This window comes from Ceratotherium simum, chromosome 13 (genome assembly GCF_057802395.1).
Source record: "Ceratotherium simum simum isolate JZ-2026a chromosome 13, ASM5780239v1, whole genome shotgun sequence".
NCBI classification, from domain to species: domain Eukaryota; kingdom Metazoa; phylum Chordata; class Mammalia; order Perissodactyla; family Rhinocerotidae; genus Ceratotherium; species Ceratotherium simum.
This window is the reverse complement of record NC_141912.1, coordinates 52,596,541-52,615,276: the sequence shown is the minus strand read 5'-3', so window position 1 is coordinate 52,615,276 and position 18,736 is coordinate 52,596,541. Positions and strand designations below refer to the sequence as shown.

General features: G+C 46.7%; 1 protein-coding gene across 1 annotated transcript in view; it reads left to right on the top strand.

Moving 5' to 3' along the window:
- The window catches only part of ELOVL5 (ELOVL fatty acid elongase 5), a 69,086-nt gene extending 51,035 nt beyond the window's left edge, over window positions 1-18,051 (top strand). The window contains exons 4-8 of the mRNA XM_087438723.1: window positions 8,613-8,690; window positions 9,584-9,755; window positions 11,536-11,660; window positions 14,448-14,582; window positions 16,176-18,051. Of these exons, the coding sequence (XP_087294849.1) occupies window positions 8,613-8,690; window positions 9,584-9,755; window positions 11,536-11,660; window positions 14,448-14,582; window positions 16,176-16,319 (654 nt within the window). The 3' untranslated portion in view covers window positions 16,320-18,051. The remainder of the gene's footprint in view (window positions 1-8,612; window positions 8,691-9,583; window positions 9,756-11,535; window positions 11,661-14,447; window positions 14,583-16,175) is intronic.
- Window positions 18,052-18,736: the final 685 nt, after the last annotated feature.

Genomic DNA, 18,736 nt, shown 5'->3' with positions numbered 1-18,736 from the left:
TAGGTAATCTTTTTCTTTCTAGGTATTTTTAAAATTGTTTTTAAAAATAAAACAATAAGGTGCCTAGGTGGTCATCTATTTTTATTTATCTTGTTCAGGACTTGTGTGCCTTCAGTCTGAGAATTGATTTGTTTCATTAATTCGGAAAAGTCCCCAGGCATTGTCTCCTTGACTTTGGCCTCTCTTCCTCCCTCTCTGTTGTCTCCTTTTGGAGCTCCTGTTAGACATGTGTTGCACATTCTCAGAGTTTACATATCCTCTCTCGTATATTTTCCATCTTGATATCTCTCTTCAGCATTCGTCTAATTCACTCATTCTTCCAGTTGTGTTTAATCTGTTTCATCCCTTTTTTGTTTCAGTAACTATGTCTTATTTCTAAAAGTTCACTGCTCATTCTTTTTTTCATTCCGTAACATGGAAACATTGGGTTTTTTCCTCCATGATATACATATGTGCCAGTGATCTCCAAACTTAACCATTTGCTGTATTGCTTTTTAAAATATTCTTTAAAAAATTTTCTTTCAGCTACATCTGTGAGGTCATGTCTCTGGGAATAATTATTAAACCTAGGTTAAATTTCTTTGCCTCTTTAAAAACAAAAACAGCACGGTTGTCGGGGCTCCTGTGTAAGCATCCCAAATAGTATTGCTGGGGTCATCTCAGCTAACTGCGTCTTCCCCAAACAAAAGAAAGATTTTAAAGGACTTGAATGGAAGCTAACTTCCTCTTTTCTGAATAATTTTTTTGCGGGGGGGGACGGGAAACCTCACTTTATAGTTACGCATCAATGGCGATGGAGTTTTTTTGATGTGTTTCGTGTAGCATTTCTCAGTGTGTTAATAGTGGGAGAGTTGGTTGTGCTTTTGTTCAATTTGCTGCATTGCCAGAACCAGAAGTCAGTATTTTGTTCTTTGGATATTCTTTCAAAGATTTCTGATGGCTTCTTTATTGGGAGGAGGAAAGAAATTGAGCATTTGACGGGAGGGGTGTTGTGCTTGTGCTTTCGACCTCTCTGTAATTGTGGGGTTGATGCTGCTGGAGCATCCCTCTCCTCAGGCACCTGACAGGCGCTTCCTTCTGGGGCTCTGGCTTTGAAGGTCTCGATAGAACCACAGAGAAGTTGCTTTGGAAACATTATATTCTAAACTGTCTTGTTTTTCTTTCCCTTCAGGCTTTCCTAAAATAGATGTGTTATTGTGGGACAATAGGATTTGGAAAAACGCTTAAAAGACCTGGCAGTTAATTATCAAATTTTATTAAAAAATTATTTCGTTTGCAAAAATACTTTGAAAAAGATATTTACTATTCTGCTTTTTCCCCATTTAAAGGAGGTATAGAGAAGTTGAAACATCTGGTGAGACTAATACTTATAAGAAAGGCCTGACCATTGCCTAAAATACTCCTCACTCTTAATTCCCTTACAACTGAAATTTCTTGCTCAGAAAGAAACTTCTCTCAGGGAGTGGAAGCACCCCACTGAGTTACTTGCCTCTCGGTTTATCTGGCACTGCTCTGAGGGAATACCTTACAGTGGAGCGAATGGAGAGAAGGGTGCAGCCCAGACAGCCTTCCCCTCAGCCTCACCCCCAGGGGGAGAGGAAGGTATACCTCCTAATAGAGAGGAAGCTTTGGGGTTGGTCCAAAGCCAGGCCCGACTCCTCTAAACTGACCCTGCAAGCCTTTGCTAACATGACCTTATAGCTGGTATAACAAGGACCACATCACTCTACAAATCCTCAACTAAAGCACTTAGTCTGCAAAGCAAGAGTCAGTAGGTAGGCTGCAGATCTCTCTTTGAATTATGCAAATGATGCTCTGACTGGGGCTTCTGTACACAGTAGGAGCAACACCACTTGAGACCTAGTCATGGGCCTTTGAGCATTGGAAGCAGAAATGGCAAACATTTGGCTGGAATCATAGCAAAGACTTATATAGTGCCTACCTTATGCCAAGTACTAGGCTAACTCATTTAATGTTCATTGTACTGTTGCTGTCCCCTTTCTACAGAGGGAAAGTTCCAGGGTGGACCTGGGAGTCAAGTCTGTGCTTCAAACCATTGTGCAGTACTGCCCCAAAATGCTAAGTCTTAGCTTGAGGTTTTTCCCTCCCAGCCACTAACACCCCCATGAAATAGAAAACGAGCGTTTCTTGTGGGGTATGTGGAAGCAACCTGCCAGAAACCACCTGTCGGGAGGCCTGAACAGTGAGAGAAAGGGACTGCCAGCATCAGAGGGCAGGGCCTAGGGTTTGGGGAAATATGCCAGACATACCTGTTTCAGGTTGGGCCGAGGACAAGCTGTTTCTTTGTGCTTATTCTAAAGACTTCTCTAGTGTACAGAGCCTGTCCTTATGACTTAACCAAGATAGTCCACTCAGCTGTAACCCAAGGGTGTTCATGGTCCTAAGGGGGAAGAAAACACTTCTGCAAGTCACAAGTGTGAGATCATCTTAATGGGCGTCCTTATGTTCGTTCTGGCCATGAAAGATTTGGAATACAAAACCACATGCTTTGACCTGACCCTCTTTCATAGTGGCGCTGCCAAGCTTGGCCAGCTAGATCCTAGAGGAAATGGGTACTTTAAATTTTGGAGTAGCTGATGATTAATTTTAAACCAAACATCTGCTGAAGATAAAGATGCAGCTTAAGGTCTACTCTTCCACAGAATTCTTCATAGACAGAGTATCCTCTTTGTACTTTTACTGAGGATTCAAAAACAGACAAAGACAGTCAAGGGAGCTTGGAACTGCTGTTTGAAATTGCATTTGGACTGAGAGTCAGGATTCCTGGGTGCTAGTCCCAGCGGTGCCACCAAGAAGTCGTGTGACTTTGAGCCACCCGTGTCACTTCTCATGTGTTTCTTTATTAAGAACATGAGCTTGTATCAGGTCTAAAAAGTACACACTTGAGGATTCACATAGAAACAGTCAACGCTGTGAAAATGTCAACCCTGCACGCTTGGTGGTGATGCTTAGCAGTGTCCCTCGGTTGTGTGGTACAGTTGAATTCCAGTATGGACAGTCTCCATTCTCATGACCTCTCATTGCATTTCTGCTGAGGGGGTACTAACCACGCAGTTCATCAGGCCCTTTTCACTAAAAGCTGCCAGCCCCTTCTGGAAAGGGGCCATCTTGTTGCTCTGACATCTTGGGATGTTGGGGTGAATGACTGAAAAGGGCCACCCAGGGTGACATTTTTCTGCTTATTAAGTGTCTCAGATGACCTTGTTTCTTGAAATGCTTTGATAACATTCCAGACAGTGCCACGGAAATGGTTACCGTGCTGAAGGTTATACGTCATTTGTGGTTAAATATAATGTTAGATGAGAAAAGTCAACTCTCGCCATTAGAAATGATCCATTCTATGAACTGTATCATCTGGACCCAGTGATGCTTGCCTGAATTTTCTTCTGTAAATGAAAAGATGCATAAAACCGCCTTTGGTTATTAAATTTGTCTCAGGAGGAGAGAAGAAAGCTGCTAGCTAGGCTTTAATTATGGTTCTTCGTGTGCTTGCTCCTGGCTTAGTTAAAGTTTGCTTTACTCCAAGGAAGGAGAAAGCACGTGTTGCAGTGCTGCTCTTTGTATTTGGTGACTTGGAACAGCCAGGTGAGGTAAATATTGCTCCCTTGGTTGCTCCTGGAGTAGTCGGTGGTGTTGGGAACTGCGTAGTTAGTGGTACGCCGTGCCCTGTGGCCTGCTTTTTCATTGAGTGCAGTCCTGCCCTCCTCTGAGCTGATCCGCAGAAGCCCAAGGCAGAGACCTGTCCTTACTTCCAGTGGCTCCCCATTGGCCAGCCTCCTGGGCCCTCACCCTGTGGTGTGGGCAGTGTGGGGAATTTCTGGGGACTGACCAAAGCAACTCTTGGGAAAGAAGCCAGGCCTGAGCCCTAAAGGGAAAGGGTGCCTGAGGAGACTTTGCCTAGAGCCTTGTCTCCTCTGATGTGCTCCTCATGGGCTGGAGGGAAGGCCAGGCCTCTGGGGTCTGTTACTCATAGGCTTGCTGTTTTCTCTGAAGGGAAGCAGAGAGAGCAGGGCCCTGATCTTGGCCAATGTTATGGAGGATTGCTGAGAGTCTTAGAGGAATAAACTTCAACTCAGGTGCTTGGTCCTCCTGTGTTAAATTATTTTATCCCTTCTGAAGCCAAGGATATTGGAGAATTGAAATTTCCATGTCACCAGTATGACCTTTCATGATGGCTGGTTTTAGTCTTGTGAATAGAATTCAGATGAATGTCGTCACGTTCAAGCCTCATTAAAATGCTTTCTTGTATTTCACTGTCAACATTTGCAAAGCAGAAATGAAATCTTTTTTTGCTACAAATAAAGCATTAGGCCTAGATTCAGGGGACAAAAGCAGCGCCTTGAACTCTTTGTCGTTGGTTTAGCAAATATTTGTTTGGCGCCTCTTGTGTACAAGTCCCCGGCTAGATTGTGCAGACTCCAGAGCCACAGTCACCACCTCCGAGAGTTTACAGAAGAGCTTAAAACAGACCCGCTAACAAAGGGCTTAAAGGGAGCGTATGAGCAAATACCTACGAGTCACGGCAGGGCGAGCTTAGAGGAGGGGGAGCGAACTTCAGGCTGGAATGCTCAAGGGGGCAGTCATGAAGAAAATAGAATTTTAACTGAACTTTGAAGGATAGGAGTTTAAGAGCTGGAGCCCCGGGGGTACTTGGGTGCAGAGAGCGTTTCAGTTGAAAAGAGGACAGTAATGGTCATTGCTCACATTTATTGTGCTTATCCTGTGGACCAGGTTGGGGGATGATAAGCATTACACACTTTATCTCATTAACTTCTCTCCGAAGCCTTAAAAGGCGAGAGTATTGTTTTCATCCTACTTGAGGAGTGAGGAAACAGGGGCCTAACTAAGTTGAAATACCTTGCTCAAGGTCACCTGGCTAAACACAGGGAAACTAGGATTTAAACCCCGTTCTAGCTGGTGCCCAGACCTGCGCTGTCCCCTTGGCCACTGTGGTGGGTATGGAAAGGCATGCTTGGAGAATGGAGACGGGTCCCCTCTGCCTGTAGGTGAGGGAGGAAGGGAAGATCAGATATCAGCTTGGAACCTCGTTGTAGAAGAACGTGTGTACGGGCATGCCATGCCTAGGATTCAGGGTTTCATTCTGAAGGCGGTGAGAGTCATTGAAGGGTTTTAACACCGAGTTCAATGGTTTGAGAGGCCCGAGGCCCTGGTAGAAGTGCCGAGTGGCAGCAGCCATTGAGGGTGTGTGGCGGAGCTGCTGCAGGGATCCTGTCCAGGTAGAAGACAGATGGTGGCCTCAGGGCCATGAAGTGGCTCTGAGAGCAGCTTCTGGTTTGTGTACCTGCTTTTTGCTTCACTATTGGGAAGCTCACCACGCAGGACCGAGGTTTGAGTGCTTTAGCCTCCAAAGACAGTGGGTGTTGTATACAGGGATTTTTCTTTCCATTTATGAGGGGAGGGGCAAATGGAATTTTAGGTTAATTAGCTTAAAGAGTCAAGGCAATCCCACCTGGATTCCTTCTGAAAGACATTTTCAAAGAAAGGAAGCATGTGTCCGAGAGTCCTTTCTGTAGAGTTAACAGACACCTCCATCTGGGTCCTCCCTTGAGGTTGAAAAAAATTTGTGTGTCCTTTCATGAACGCAGTCACTTGCGTGTGCACCTACACACACACACACACACATACACACACCCCCATCTGATTCTATACTTTGCAAAAGCAAACCGCACCAGGGTGTCTCAGGACACCATAAAGCATAATAGAAGCTGGAAAACAGTGATGGTAGGTCTTAGAATTTTAGATCCCTAAGATGATAAAATTTCAAAAACATATCTAATGAGGACAGTCATGTTAGTCAGTTTTTAGTTTTGCCAAGTAAGGCTCTTGTTTTAAATAAAGGTGTAATTTAAATTGCACAAGTGTATCTTCGTGAGCACTTTGCAGAGTTGTCCTTCTGTTGCCCGTTCGCGGGAGTCCTGCGAATACTTCATCGGGAACGGTCAATTCGCTCTCTGTGCCCTGCAGCCACAGAAGGTAATTCATCCGTTCACTCCCTCGAGGGGGTGGAGGGAAGGGCAGTGAAGAAGGTGTGTCAGGACGGCTTCCTTCTCTCCACGCGGGTCTCCCGTAGACATGCCAGCACCTGCCCACCCAAACCCCACCCCAGCTCCCCTTGGGACTTGGGCCATGGATCTTAACTCTCGGCACTTCTGAGAGTTCTGCGTGTGGTGTGCTTTCCTGGCCATGACCTCAGAGAGTGGAAGAGACCCGAAAGATAACATACCTTCTCATAAATGACTTGTGGGTTCTGGTCTTTCAGAGACAGTATAGTACAGTTTGTCTGCTTTCAAAGAGTCCTAACCGAGAAATTGTAGAAAATGAGAACTGAACCTTCGGAGATAATTTAGTCCAACCTCAGCCTCTTAGAGTGAAAACCAGCAAGGCCTAGGGAATCAGCTGGTCTCAGGCGCTGGGCACAGACAGAGATGGTTGCCTCACTGGCCCTGGCCCTCAAGTCCCATGCTCCCTGATCCAGGGTTCTTTTCATCATAAGATGCTGCCCGCCTCGTGTGTACTCTGAATCCCCGTGCTGGTCTTGGGCCGTGAGAACCGTGTTAATTCTTAATGCTTTTTTATGTGTAGAAGGTAACAAAGCCGAAGGAAAATAACAAAAAGGAAGTTAATAGAAAAAGAATCACATTGTAAGCAGGGTGTTGAGCACTAGAGTGGTGGCTACACCCACTGCTGCCGTTTATTTCTGGGGCCAGACTGGGTGCAAGTTGACTGGTTTGTCTTCCCTCTCGTGATCACCTGCTGCTCCCTGAGGGCATCTGTATTGCTCACCCAGCTGACCTGTTCAGGGACAGGGCAGCGGGTAGGGCAGCGGGAGGCTCTTGAGTCCTGGGCCTCAGTTACATCTTTCTCGCGGCGCGGGTAGGCCACCTGTTTCTTATTTGAACTAAGTAGCATGAAACCAGTGGTTCCCACTCCTGCTTGCACGTTGGAATTGCCTTGAGAGCTTGGTGAGTGGCCCCTGAAGACTCCGGTTTAATGGTCTGGGGAAAGGCCAGGCATTAGTAATTGTTAAAAGCTCCCAGGTGATCCTGTTATGCAGCTGGAATGAGAACCACAGCTGTAAGCCAGTCGCTCTCGAACGTGAGCTGCATCAGAATCACCGGTGAAACAACCTGTTTCACACCGCTAGGTTCACACCCAGAAATGTCTGATTCATTCATTAGGTCTGGGGTGGGGCCTGAGGTTTTGAGTTTCTAGCAAATTTCTGGGTGACGCTGCTGCTGCTGGGTCAGGACCACACTTTGTAAAGCACAGTACTAGATTCTCAGAGGGTCCGTGATCCAGGACCCTCAGGCCCCGCCTTGATGGTCTGCTCTCAGAGTTTTGATTCTTAGGGTCTGGAGTGGGCTCAAGAGTTTGCGTGTCTTACAAATTCCCACGTGATGCTAATGCAGCTGGACTGGGGGATACTGAGACCCAGGGGCCAGTTCCTTGTGTTGGATACCCAGATGAGATCAGGCCGAGGCAGGCCACCTCAGATGTCTCCCCACACGGCACCTGCTTGACCACCAGCGGGGGAGTCACCAGGAAAACTCGAGGTTGCCCCAGGCCTCAGGAGGAATCCGTGAGCTGCAGTCGACAGTGATGGACACAGAACAGCATCCTGTAGGTGTTTGGCTGGAACATATTGGACAGCGTGGATGTGCACAGGGTGGTCAGATTCAGCCTTCCCTCTGGACTGTTGGAGTGGGTCTTCGGTCTCCTCTAGGCCAGCCATCCTCACTGTGTACACATGAGGAAACTGAGGCCCTCACAGTGAGCTGGTGACGGCAGGTCTGTAACCTAGAGCTTGCACCGACTTCGGGGGTCCTTCCTGTGACACCACAGTGCCTGCTCTGCTGCCGGTGAATTCTGAGGAATGGGCGTGATTTCCTCAACCTGCAGAGGTCTGATTCATGGATCCAGGGGATGACACACAACAGGAAATAACGAAGGTGATGAGGTTGGACTGAACCATCTCTAGTTTTACAGTTGTGGTTCTCGCAGTGCGGCCTCTAGACCAGCAGCACCACCTGGGAACTTGTCACAAGTAGGAATTCTTGAACCCCACCCCAGACCTACTGGGTCCAAAATGCCCCCCCCGAGATACGTGTTTTGAGGTGCTCTTGAGGTGGTTCTGGTGCCACACACTCAAGATTGAGAAGCGCTGGCCGAGGGAAAGCCTGATTGTGACGTGGTGATCCCCCCATGAGACCGCCGGGGGCAGGACGGGGGCCTGTGATGGAGTCGGTCAGCGCCTTGCTACTGGCAGGGCCCTGGTGATAGCCAAGGGAATTGAGGGTTCTGGAGAGAGGCAGCGGGTAAGAGAATGAGTCCGGGTCCACCCCTTCATCTGTAAGCTCGCCCACTCCGGTGACGCTGAGGCTCGAGCCATCAAACTCCCCTTTGTCCACCTCCCCTAGCATCAAGTGTCTTGCTCAGAGCAGACTTGCCTCAGCACAGCCCCAGGTCAAGTCACAGATTCTGAAACTACTGAGGTTTAACTGCAGAGGGCTTTCGTGGTTCTGATATCATTGGTGATTGGCTTTTTCCTTTTTCCTCTTTTTTTTTTTTAGTTAGTGACAGGAGTATGGGAAAACAGTTACAACTTCTTCTGTCAGGGCACACGCAGCGCGGGAGAAGCAGATATGAAGGTACTGTCTTTTTTTTAAATAGTTTTTTTTTTAAATAAAGAAATTGTACAGAAGACAAAATGGCTCATCACCTCACTGTCCAGGTAATCCACGTTGACAGTTTTAAAAGAATTTAAGAAAGCAAGTGTGTACACATGGTATGAACGTTGGAACAACATGAAAAGTATAAAATGAAAACTAAAATTTCCCTCTCTGCAAAAATAAGTCCTGTTAACAGTTCCCAGGAAAAAAAAAATTGCATGCATGTATCAGTATTTATACCATCTTTATGTAAATGGGATGTAAGAATGATGTTTTAAAGGCATTTGTCATTCCTCTTGGTGCCCTCCGAGTAGAGGTCTGTAGATTCCAACATCCACTCTTGAGTGTTTTGTATTTTTTAAATAAAAGGCTGCAGTCCAGGCTCAGCACGGGCAGTCATTGCCTTAGCAGTGTTCGACACATTCGGCTGGGCAGGGACCTGACACTGGGGGCTCTTGATTCCTTTTCCTCCTTGCCTCCTATCCTGTCCCCTGCCCCACGCCAGCCCTTGAGGTCAGAAGCACCTCTCTGGCGGTCCTTCTGTACTCATGCTCTGCAGGCTCCTCCCAGAGGGCATAGGGGACTTCAGGGTTTTGAACTCGGAGCCTCCTGTTTTCGTTAGAGTCCTGAAGGGTGTCAGTGGCCCTTTTCAAACTTTCCCTCTTACCATTTCAACACCAGCTCCCCCCCAGCCCCGCCCCCATCATACCCTTTGCTTAAAGGCACTGGCAGACCACAGCTCCCGCCTGCTGCAGGACTTGAGCCAGTGGGCCACTCAGGCTTCTCCGAGTGGACGCGGGATATCCTGGGATGTTAGTAAGACATGGCGGAGGTGATACTCCAGAGAAACGCTGACGGTCCCTTCCTCGTAGATTGTCCGTGTCCTCTGGTGGTACTACTTCTCCAAACTCATCGAGTTCATGGACACCTTCTTCTTCATCTTGCGCAAGAACAACCACCAGATCACGGTCCTGCACGTCTACCACCATGCCAGCATGCTGAACATCTGGTGGTTCGTGATGAACTGGGTCCCCTGTGGCCATTGTAAGCCCTGTGTAGGGGGGGATGTGGGAACAGGTGTGGGCCGAGAGGCTGGATTGAAACGAAAGCTTTTAGAAGAGGTGCTGTTTCTGCAGATTTCTAGGTCGAGCCTTGAACTTTCTGTCCGGGTTGCTGTAGTGATAGTTTGTGTGGTCCGTGTACTCGAAAGCTGACAAAACCCTTTTCTAGTTTAGTAACTGGCCTGTGCTGATGTGGCGAGATGAGGGAAATACCAGCTTCCAAGCCTGGGGCATATCAAGAAATGGGGACAGTGTCCTCCATCATCGAGGGCAGCTGTCCCAGATTATTTCTGTTTCTTGTTTCTCTACAATTTGGAGGATGTTTGACTGACAGGGACAGGCCGGGAGGAGGGAATGACACCGTTGAGGGAGCCAGAGAACAAGGCGAGTTACAAAGTACAGCTGTGGTTGAGCGGTGCGTTAGGAATTCTGTACGTATTCTCGCGTGATGGCCGCACGGCCTGTGAAGCACCTTTAGCAGGATGTCTGCTATGACAGGCACCAGAATTTGAAGTCAATTCTCTAAGAAGGATGTGCGTGGTTTTTGGAGAGCTTGGGGTCTGAAGTCTCTTAAAATGTTCTGAGATTAAGTCGTCACCTTCGGGTTCAGCTTGGGAGTTCTAACAGATGTCCCCAAGTTCCTGCCGTGGGACCCTGACGAATTTGACCGAGAACCGTGGGTCTGTTCACGTAGGTTTTTTCCTAGGATAGCACGCCCTTGAGAACTTGGCCCACCAAGATTCACAGTCATAGAGAGCGTTTTAGAACTGGAAAGGACTTTCCATATACGACTCCTTTCAGTGTGGGAGAAACCTGAGACGGTAGAAGTGTTAGCAGAGCTCAGGCCTCCAGGCTCCTCCCTGGGGGTTTTTCTCCACCATCACACCTCATGGCTGTGGATTAGCTGGCTTAACTTTCTAATAGAAACAGCACCTCCTTACATTGGAACAGTGCTTAACATTTTCAAAGAACTTGCAGGATGACAGATTTTAACTAGCCCTACCTGGCCCTTGAGAAACAGTGAGAGAATGGCTGTGGCTTGTCCAAGGTCACACAGCCAGTGACTGTCACAGCCAAGAGTAGAAACTCCTCCTCCGACCCCAGCCATGCATACCTCTAACTACACGTGGAAAAGCTGGGTCGCTTTGTTAGGTTGCCTGCTGTGGGGAGGAAGACAGAGAGTCTAAAAAAGAACTGGTAGTCCTACTGGAAATTAAACTTCATGTGATAAAAGAAGAATCTTTATCTCTAAGGAACTGGACTCGGGACTGTGTTATTAATAAAAATATATGGCCTCGGGACTGCAGTCTTGGGGAATAATTAGGAGGTGGCCTCGGAGGCCTCTCCAAGCCTCAGCAAATGTGTAGAGACAGCCTGCTTTGAACACCTTGCCCCTCTTCCCCAAGCCGTCCACGCAGCAGCCTGAGGCCCTGGGGCATGTAAAGAAAAGCCACTGCCTCTGGGAGTTGAGGGAGTCTGACGACAAAGCCTTCAGGTGCCAGAGAGGGGCAGGTGGTCCCCTGACTCCCATGTTAGATGCCCATCTGGCAGCTACACCTGACCCTGGGTTTAAAGCATCCCCGTGGCTGCCTGCCCAGGTGGAGCTGAATTCTGACTGCACGTCCACGCAGTGCTTTCTGCTGGGGGGTTTGCCAGCCTCTGTTCGAAAGCATCTTTTTTTGGATTTAAAAAGAATCTTGGATTTCTTTACCTGTTGTATAAAATACTGATGCATCCTCCCCCAATTCCCTCTGTTCCTGCAGCTTATTTTGGTGCCACACTTAATAGCTTCATCCACGTCCTCATGTACTCGTACTATGGTCTGTCGTCCGTCCCTTCCATGCGCCCGTACCTTTGGTGGAAGAAGTACATCACTCAGGGGCAGCTGGTGAGTGACTCGGCCTCTTTCCCCAGGACTCGCAGCCTGGGGGGCACAGACCTCTTCCTGGGATGCTCTGCTGCCTGCCCGGTTTTATTGTTATTTAAATGCATCTAATGTGCCTTTCCCACCCCTTCCCATTGATCCAGTTAAAATCCTTGAAGTGGGCAGAGCAGGGAAATTTCTTAATTTTAACTGGCGGAGAAACTGTTCCCATCAGTATACAGCTAGTTGAGTTGCAGAACGAGGACTAGAAGCTAATCTCCTGACTTCAAGCTCAGTCCTTTGTTCTTAGTTTGTCCACAAAGTGTGTGTGTGTGTGTGTTTGCTAATTATAATCAAAGTCCAAAGTAGAGACTGTCTGTGTTCCCAGGGATTTCAGTGGGGGCTGTGGAGGGGCACGGATCCAGGTGCTCTTAGCTGGTGAGGCAGCGAGGATGTGTGCTGAGGCAGGCGCCTGGTGAACCCTGAGAGGTGACCCCCATGTAGCAGAGTGCCTGTTTGTGAGAATGGCACCTGTGCTTCAGATGACAGTCCCTCAGATGCCAGCGCTACTGAGCATCTGTTGGCGCTTGGTGGTTATTTCTCACCCACCCTTCTCTTATGCTTCCCACAGTTGTCAGTACATCGTAGACTCCCATTGCTCCCGCTCATGAATTCTTTCGTGAACTGATCGTTAATACCATTACGATTCATGTCCAGCACATTTGTTGAGTTGACTGTGTGTCGGGCACTCATGCTGAGTAAGCAGTTTTACGTGAATTGTTCCAGTTGCCTGATTTCATGTTGTTATCCCCATTTCATAGATGAGGACACTGAGGCAAGAGGCCAAAGCTAGCCAACTGAGGGGTTCAGACCTTAAACCCTTAGCCCTGGCCTTGCCTTATTAATACATTTTTCTAAAGAAACCAAGCTGATTCAGATCTCTCTAAGTCAGTTGTGATTTTTCAATATTTAAAAATAACAATCTAGAAAAAAAAATCTGGGAAGATCTTCTGAGCATCTTATGGGTTTGAGATTTCATTATCACCTCTTTGCCAGCTGCTGCACATTCCTTGTTAATTTCTTCCCACCTCCCTGCAAGGAAGGATAATTGTTCTTTAACCTTCTCGCTCATTCGAGAAGAAGCAATGCACAGATTGGTTTAACCACGCCGCCAGGGCCCTGTGGAGGTAGAATTGAGCAGAACAGACTGGGAAGGTTGGGCTTCCAGTAGGCTCTGCCCTTTGAGGTGGAAGATTGCACCCAGTTTGCCTAGATTTATTTTAAGCACCACATCTAGTCATTTCTCAACCTAGAGACTTAGCTTAAAGAAGAGAAGAAAAAACCCAGTTCTCTACATGGAAACACGGTGAGCTGGGCAGAGCCCAGCCCTCTGTTGTTACTCTTCTTGAAGACACGCCCTCCAGTAGCCACACCTTATTTTAACCCCTTTTCCCGTTTCTCCAAGCAGTTCCACGTGCTTTTCAAGGTTTACTCAGCAGAAATAATGTATGGACTTAGCGTTATATCCCAATAAGAGTTTAAATCTGTTTACCAGCCTTAACCAAACCAAAAGGGTGTATAGTACATGGATAAGGAACAGGAAGACTGTCCAGTGGGATTGTACATCCTGCAGTGATGTCACTGGTTCCCTGTAAACACACACCCCGATGCTGGCCCCATGGCGAAACAGTTAAGTTCTCGAGAGTTCCGCTTCCACGACCCAGGGTTCACTGGTTCAGATCCTGGGTGTGGGCCTACTCACCGCTCATCAAGCCATGCTGAGGCAGCGTCCCACATAGAAAAACTAGAAGGACATACAACTAGGATATACAAGTATGTATGGGGCTAAGGGGATTAAAAAGAAAAAGAGGAAGATTGGCAAAAAAAAAAAAAAAAGGATCACTCAACATCTGTTGAGCAAAAAATAAATAAATAAATAAACAAACAGACACCGCACACCCTTCCTTCCTCCCTTAAAAAAACAATTTAAAAACAAGCAAACAAAAAACCATTGCTGAGCTGACTGGTGGCATAGTGGTTAAGTGCCTGCACTCCACCTCAGTGGCCCGGGATTTGCAGGTTCGGATCCTGGGCATGGACCTACACACCTCTCATCAAGCCATGCTGTGGCAGGCATCCCACATATAAAGTGGAGGAAGATGGGGCACGGATGTTAGCCCAGGGCCAATCTTCCTCAGCTAAAAGAGGAGGGTTGGCAACAGGTGTTAGCTCAGGGCTAATCTTGCTCACCAAAACAAAAACAAACCCTTGCCTCTCCCTATATGTCCCTGAAGTGTTTGTGTGTGTTTGTTTTTTTAACATGTTTTCTTTTTTCCCCCAGCTTCATTGAGATATACTTGACATATAGCATTATATAAGTTTAAGGTGTATAACATAAGGATTTGATATGTGTATATATTGCAAAATGATTAGGACAGAAAGTGTAGTTAACATCTGTCCCCATACGTAGTTACAATTTTTTTTCTTGTAATGAGAACCTTTTAAGATCTACTCTTTCAGCACCTTTCAAATATACAATACAGTATTGTTAACTATACCCTGAAATTTAGAGAAGGTGGTTTTAAGCATCTCGGAAGAGGAGGAAGAGAATATATGTAAGACAAATACAGATGCATATATAATTCAGGATAAATTAGTGTATGCGTTATGTTTATGAAGTCACTTTTATACCTACAGAAAGGTTCATAAGTGTTAACTCACAGACTCGGGGGATGCTGGTAGAGAGCCCATCATGTGGGGTGCCTCGTCCGTGCACCCCTCTGCTCAGCTGTGTCCTCTCTCTCCCACCAGCTTCAGTTTGTGCTGACAATCATCCAGACCAGCTGCGGGGTCATCTGGCCGTGTACGTTCCCTCTTGGTTGGTTATATTTCCAGATCGGATACATGATTTCCCTGATTGCTCTCTTCACAAACTTCTACATTCAGGTAAACCTCCCTCCTCTGTGGCACTTCTGGAAGCCCTCATCCCTTCACTTAAGGGGGATGCGTGGAGCCCTTGCAGCATCCTGGGCACTGGGCTCTAATTCAGTCACAGTCACGGGGCAGGCCCTGCTTTCGAGAGGGGGCAGGGTGACTGCCACCATACGAGATGCAGAGACCTGTCCCAGACCTTCAGCATTCTAGATCTTAGGCAAGGGAGGCTTGGGGTTCATGTGGGAAAAGCAGAACTGTTCGGCAGGCTCCTGCATTGCTCCCCTATGGCCTCTACAGACACGTGATGGGAGATTTTCAATCAGAAGTCTCGCAGCCCCACAGCCCTGAGCTTTGTGGCTGAATTAAATGTCAGAAGAATTTCCATCACAGTCCTCTGCTGTAGGCAGAAATCTGCCTGTTTGTCCCGGTTTCCTTGCACGTCCATTGCTCAGGTTCGGGGGCTCAGTTCATTCCCAAGTGCATGATGTCTGGTAGGTTTCTGCTCCCAGAAAGATCCATTTAGGGCGGATTATCTCCGGTGGAGCCTGACCACCGTGCGGCCCCTGCTGATTCCCCTGCCTCCCGTCACCCCTGGATGACATGTGTCCCTGCTCCTGTGGGCAGTGCCTGGTCCAGAGCAGGCACACGAGGTCAGAGACAAGGGCAGAGGCCACGGATGCGGAGGCAGTAAAGCCTGGTCGTGTTAAGCAGCCACCTGGGGCTCAGCCACGTTTCCCTGTGCCCACCCACACCGTTCATCACACATCCCTGGGCCTGGCAGGTTTGAGTTTAGTTCGTATACTGCTGGGCTCATGGTTTACGCCTCAGTTGGGACATTCGCCAGGTACGAGGTGGGTTAAAGGAGAGGCCCTGACAAAGCTGAAATCACACTTACTTTAACTGCTTACAGCAGCAGAGCACTTTGTACAGAGGGTGGGAATAGTTGCTGCAGTAACGAGCAAGTTTTGCAGACAAGGGATGTGAGTGACGGGAGAGGTAGTACAGAGCGGGAGAAGCCAGGTTGGCCACATAATCCCCATCCTCTGCCGTCCAGATACTGAAAGGGCAAAGCCACGTAAAGTATAAATTGGATTTTCTTTGTAATTTTTAAAATAGCATTTATATTACAGCCCATGACTCAGTGAACTTACCCCAGGCTAAGCCTCAAAATATGGAAAAGTAGGGGCCGGCCTGGCGGCGTAGTGGTTAAGTTCACGTGCTCCGCCTCAGCAGCCCAAGGTTTGCAGTTTTAGATCCCGGTCGTGGACCTACACACCACTCATCAAGCCATGCTGTGGCAGTGTCCCACATACAAAGTAGAGGAAGACTGGCATGGGTGTTAGCTCAGGGGCAATCTTCCTCAAGTAAAAAGAGGAAGACTGGCAACAGATGTTAGCTCAGGGCTGATCTTCCTCACCGGAAAAAAAAAAAAAAAAAGGAAGAGTGATTGAAACCAGCGGCAAGAAACATTTCCGTGGTTGCTTGACTGCAGCAGTTACTTCTTGAGAGCGTTTGGTCCTAAAGGAAACTAGGCCTGGAGTTAGGGATGCAGTCCCCACAAAGCTCCCGGCTCACACGGCTCCCGTCTCCCCTCGTGCCTTTCAGACCTACCACAAGAAGAGCGCCTCGCGGAGGAAAGAGCGTCTCAAGGAGCACCAGAACGGGTCGGTGGCCGCCGTGAACGGACACACCAGCAGCTTTTCTTCCCTGGAGAACAATGTGAAGCCAAGGAAACAGCGAAAGGATTGAAGTCCAAGAGTTGTAAACCTCCCAACCACGTCGTATGATTGTAAGCACAATGAGTTGTGCCCGACGCGCGTTAACAGCTGCTGTAACTAGTCGGCCTACAATGTGATTCGTGTAGGACCTCTTTCATCAGTTCAAACCCCTAGAAAACGTATACAAATTATACAAGTAGGCGTAAGATTTTTAACATTTCTGGGCTCTCTCCGACCCCGCGCTAGACTGTGGAGGGAGTGTTCTTGTAGTATACGACACTGCTGTTGCCTTATTAGTTATAACATGATAGGTGCTGAATTGTGATTCACAATTTAAAAAACACTGTACTCCAAACTTTTTTTTTTTTTTTTACTGTAGATCATGCATGTGATTGTAAATTTGTACAATGTCGTTACAGTAGAGAAACACACATGCCTTAAAATTTAAAAAGCAGGGCCCAAAGCTTTTGAGTTTAAATTAGGGTATGTTTCAAGTTTTTATTCATTTTTCATAGCTCTGTTTAGAATAATCAAAGACCGTGATTTATGAAACTAGCTAGCGTGCGACACGTTATTTCAAGTGACTTGTACATGTGAAATCAGAAACGGCACCTTCAGTTTTGTAATATTGGCTTTAAATCAGGCGGGCTCAAATCTAGTGGAACAAACAGTCAGTTTAACTTTTTAACAGATCTTATTTTTTTATTTTGAGTGCCACTATTAATAATGTAAAAAAATAGTTGGGGGGGGCTCTAAAGCAGTCTTGATGAAACTTATATATTCTTTGTCTTCGAGATTTTAGGAAGTGTGTGTAGGATGAGTAGGCCGTTTTTAATTTGTAAAGTGCTAAGTGTTTTTATACAGGAAACAAAGCCCATTTTGCTTTCCACTCCTGAGAGAGAGGATGTGTACTTTTCGAGAGAGGTGACTGAATATTTGCCATTTGAGAGTCCCATAGATGAGCAATGGGGAACTAGTTGCCAGGGTCCAAATTTGGGTTGATTTCTGTACTGCTATCTGTTTTGACACAAACTTCCTTTTAAAATGTGCCTAGTTTACCAAAATTAACAAAGGGGGGAGAAAAGGACCTTAAAAAATTTTAAGGTAAAATTAAACAGATAGCTACAGCATAAGAAATTGGATAGAGATCATTTATTTAATGTAAATCTAATAGCACCTGTCATTTTTTCTGCTTAGAATCTAAAGATTTGTTTAGAACTGCTTGTTTAAAAATTATAGACTGCTTATCCTAAAATCACGTCTCACCTCCTTGAGGCAGTGGTCAAGCAGGTAAGGACTATTGTGTGTGTCATTTTAAAGTGTTGGAATTTAGTCTCTGAATACCTTCTCCATTGGGGGAAAAAACAAAACATTCATTGAACCACTCATGACACATCTTAGAAGGTCATTGACAATGTATAAACTAATTGTTTTGCTATTTATGTAAATACCAGTTTATCATGCTTTAATTTTGCACATTCGTGTTACAGGGAGCCAATTGGTTCTCTTATTAGTCTTGTGGGTTTTCTGTTTGGAAGGAGTCGCAGCATCTGTTTACATTTACCTTATCAAATCTAGAATGTGTATATTTGTAAATGTATGTCTTCCTAGGTACTAGTTTGCGAATGTCTTCGCATATTTCAATACAGAAACTAGAACATTCAATAGTGTACTATCAGAGTGTGCTTTCGCTCATCTGGATATACCCACACTGTTAAATAATGTCTAAACATTAATCATTAAAACATTTTTGATGACCTGTGCTTGCGTTTTACAGTGTCTGTGTGCTGCCAATGCTGAAAGACTGGAGAAAAATCCACATTCCTCCCGTCTAGGAACTCACCCAAACAGATGTAAATAATTCAGTCTGGAAGGTTGTGTTGTAGCTTAGCTCACATGAGGAGGGATCCCCGCGCAATAAGGCATGGTGGTGGTTCCACCCTAACTCGTTTCTTTCTGCCTTTCCTGGTTCCCCTACTAAAGGCAGCAGCTATAAGCACACTTCTTTTTTTTCCATCCTTCCCGTCTTCCCTCCCTCCCTTCCCTACTCCCCACTCCCCCAAGCTGTTAGAGTTACTTTCCTAGGTCTAGACCAGAGCTCCGCACATTTTTTCTGTGAAGAGCCAGATATATATATTTTAGGCTTTGCAGTCCATATGGTCTACTTGCAACAGTGCCGACTGTGCTGTAGATCACAAAAGCAGCCATAGACGATATGGAAATGGATGGGTGTGGCTGTGTTCCAATAAAACTTTATTTGCAGAACAGAACGCCTGTAACGCCTGTGGCCGTGGTTTGCTGACTCCTACTCTAGAGTAATGGGGTCCTGCCTTGCTTCCAGAGCTTGATCACTTTCTTTACTAAAGACCATTTCATGTCCCAGATCATGGCTCCCCGCAGCCTACCCCAGTCTTTGCCACAGTTTTATATTAAACTCACCATTCTGGA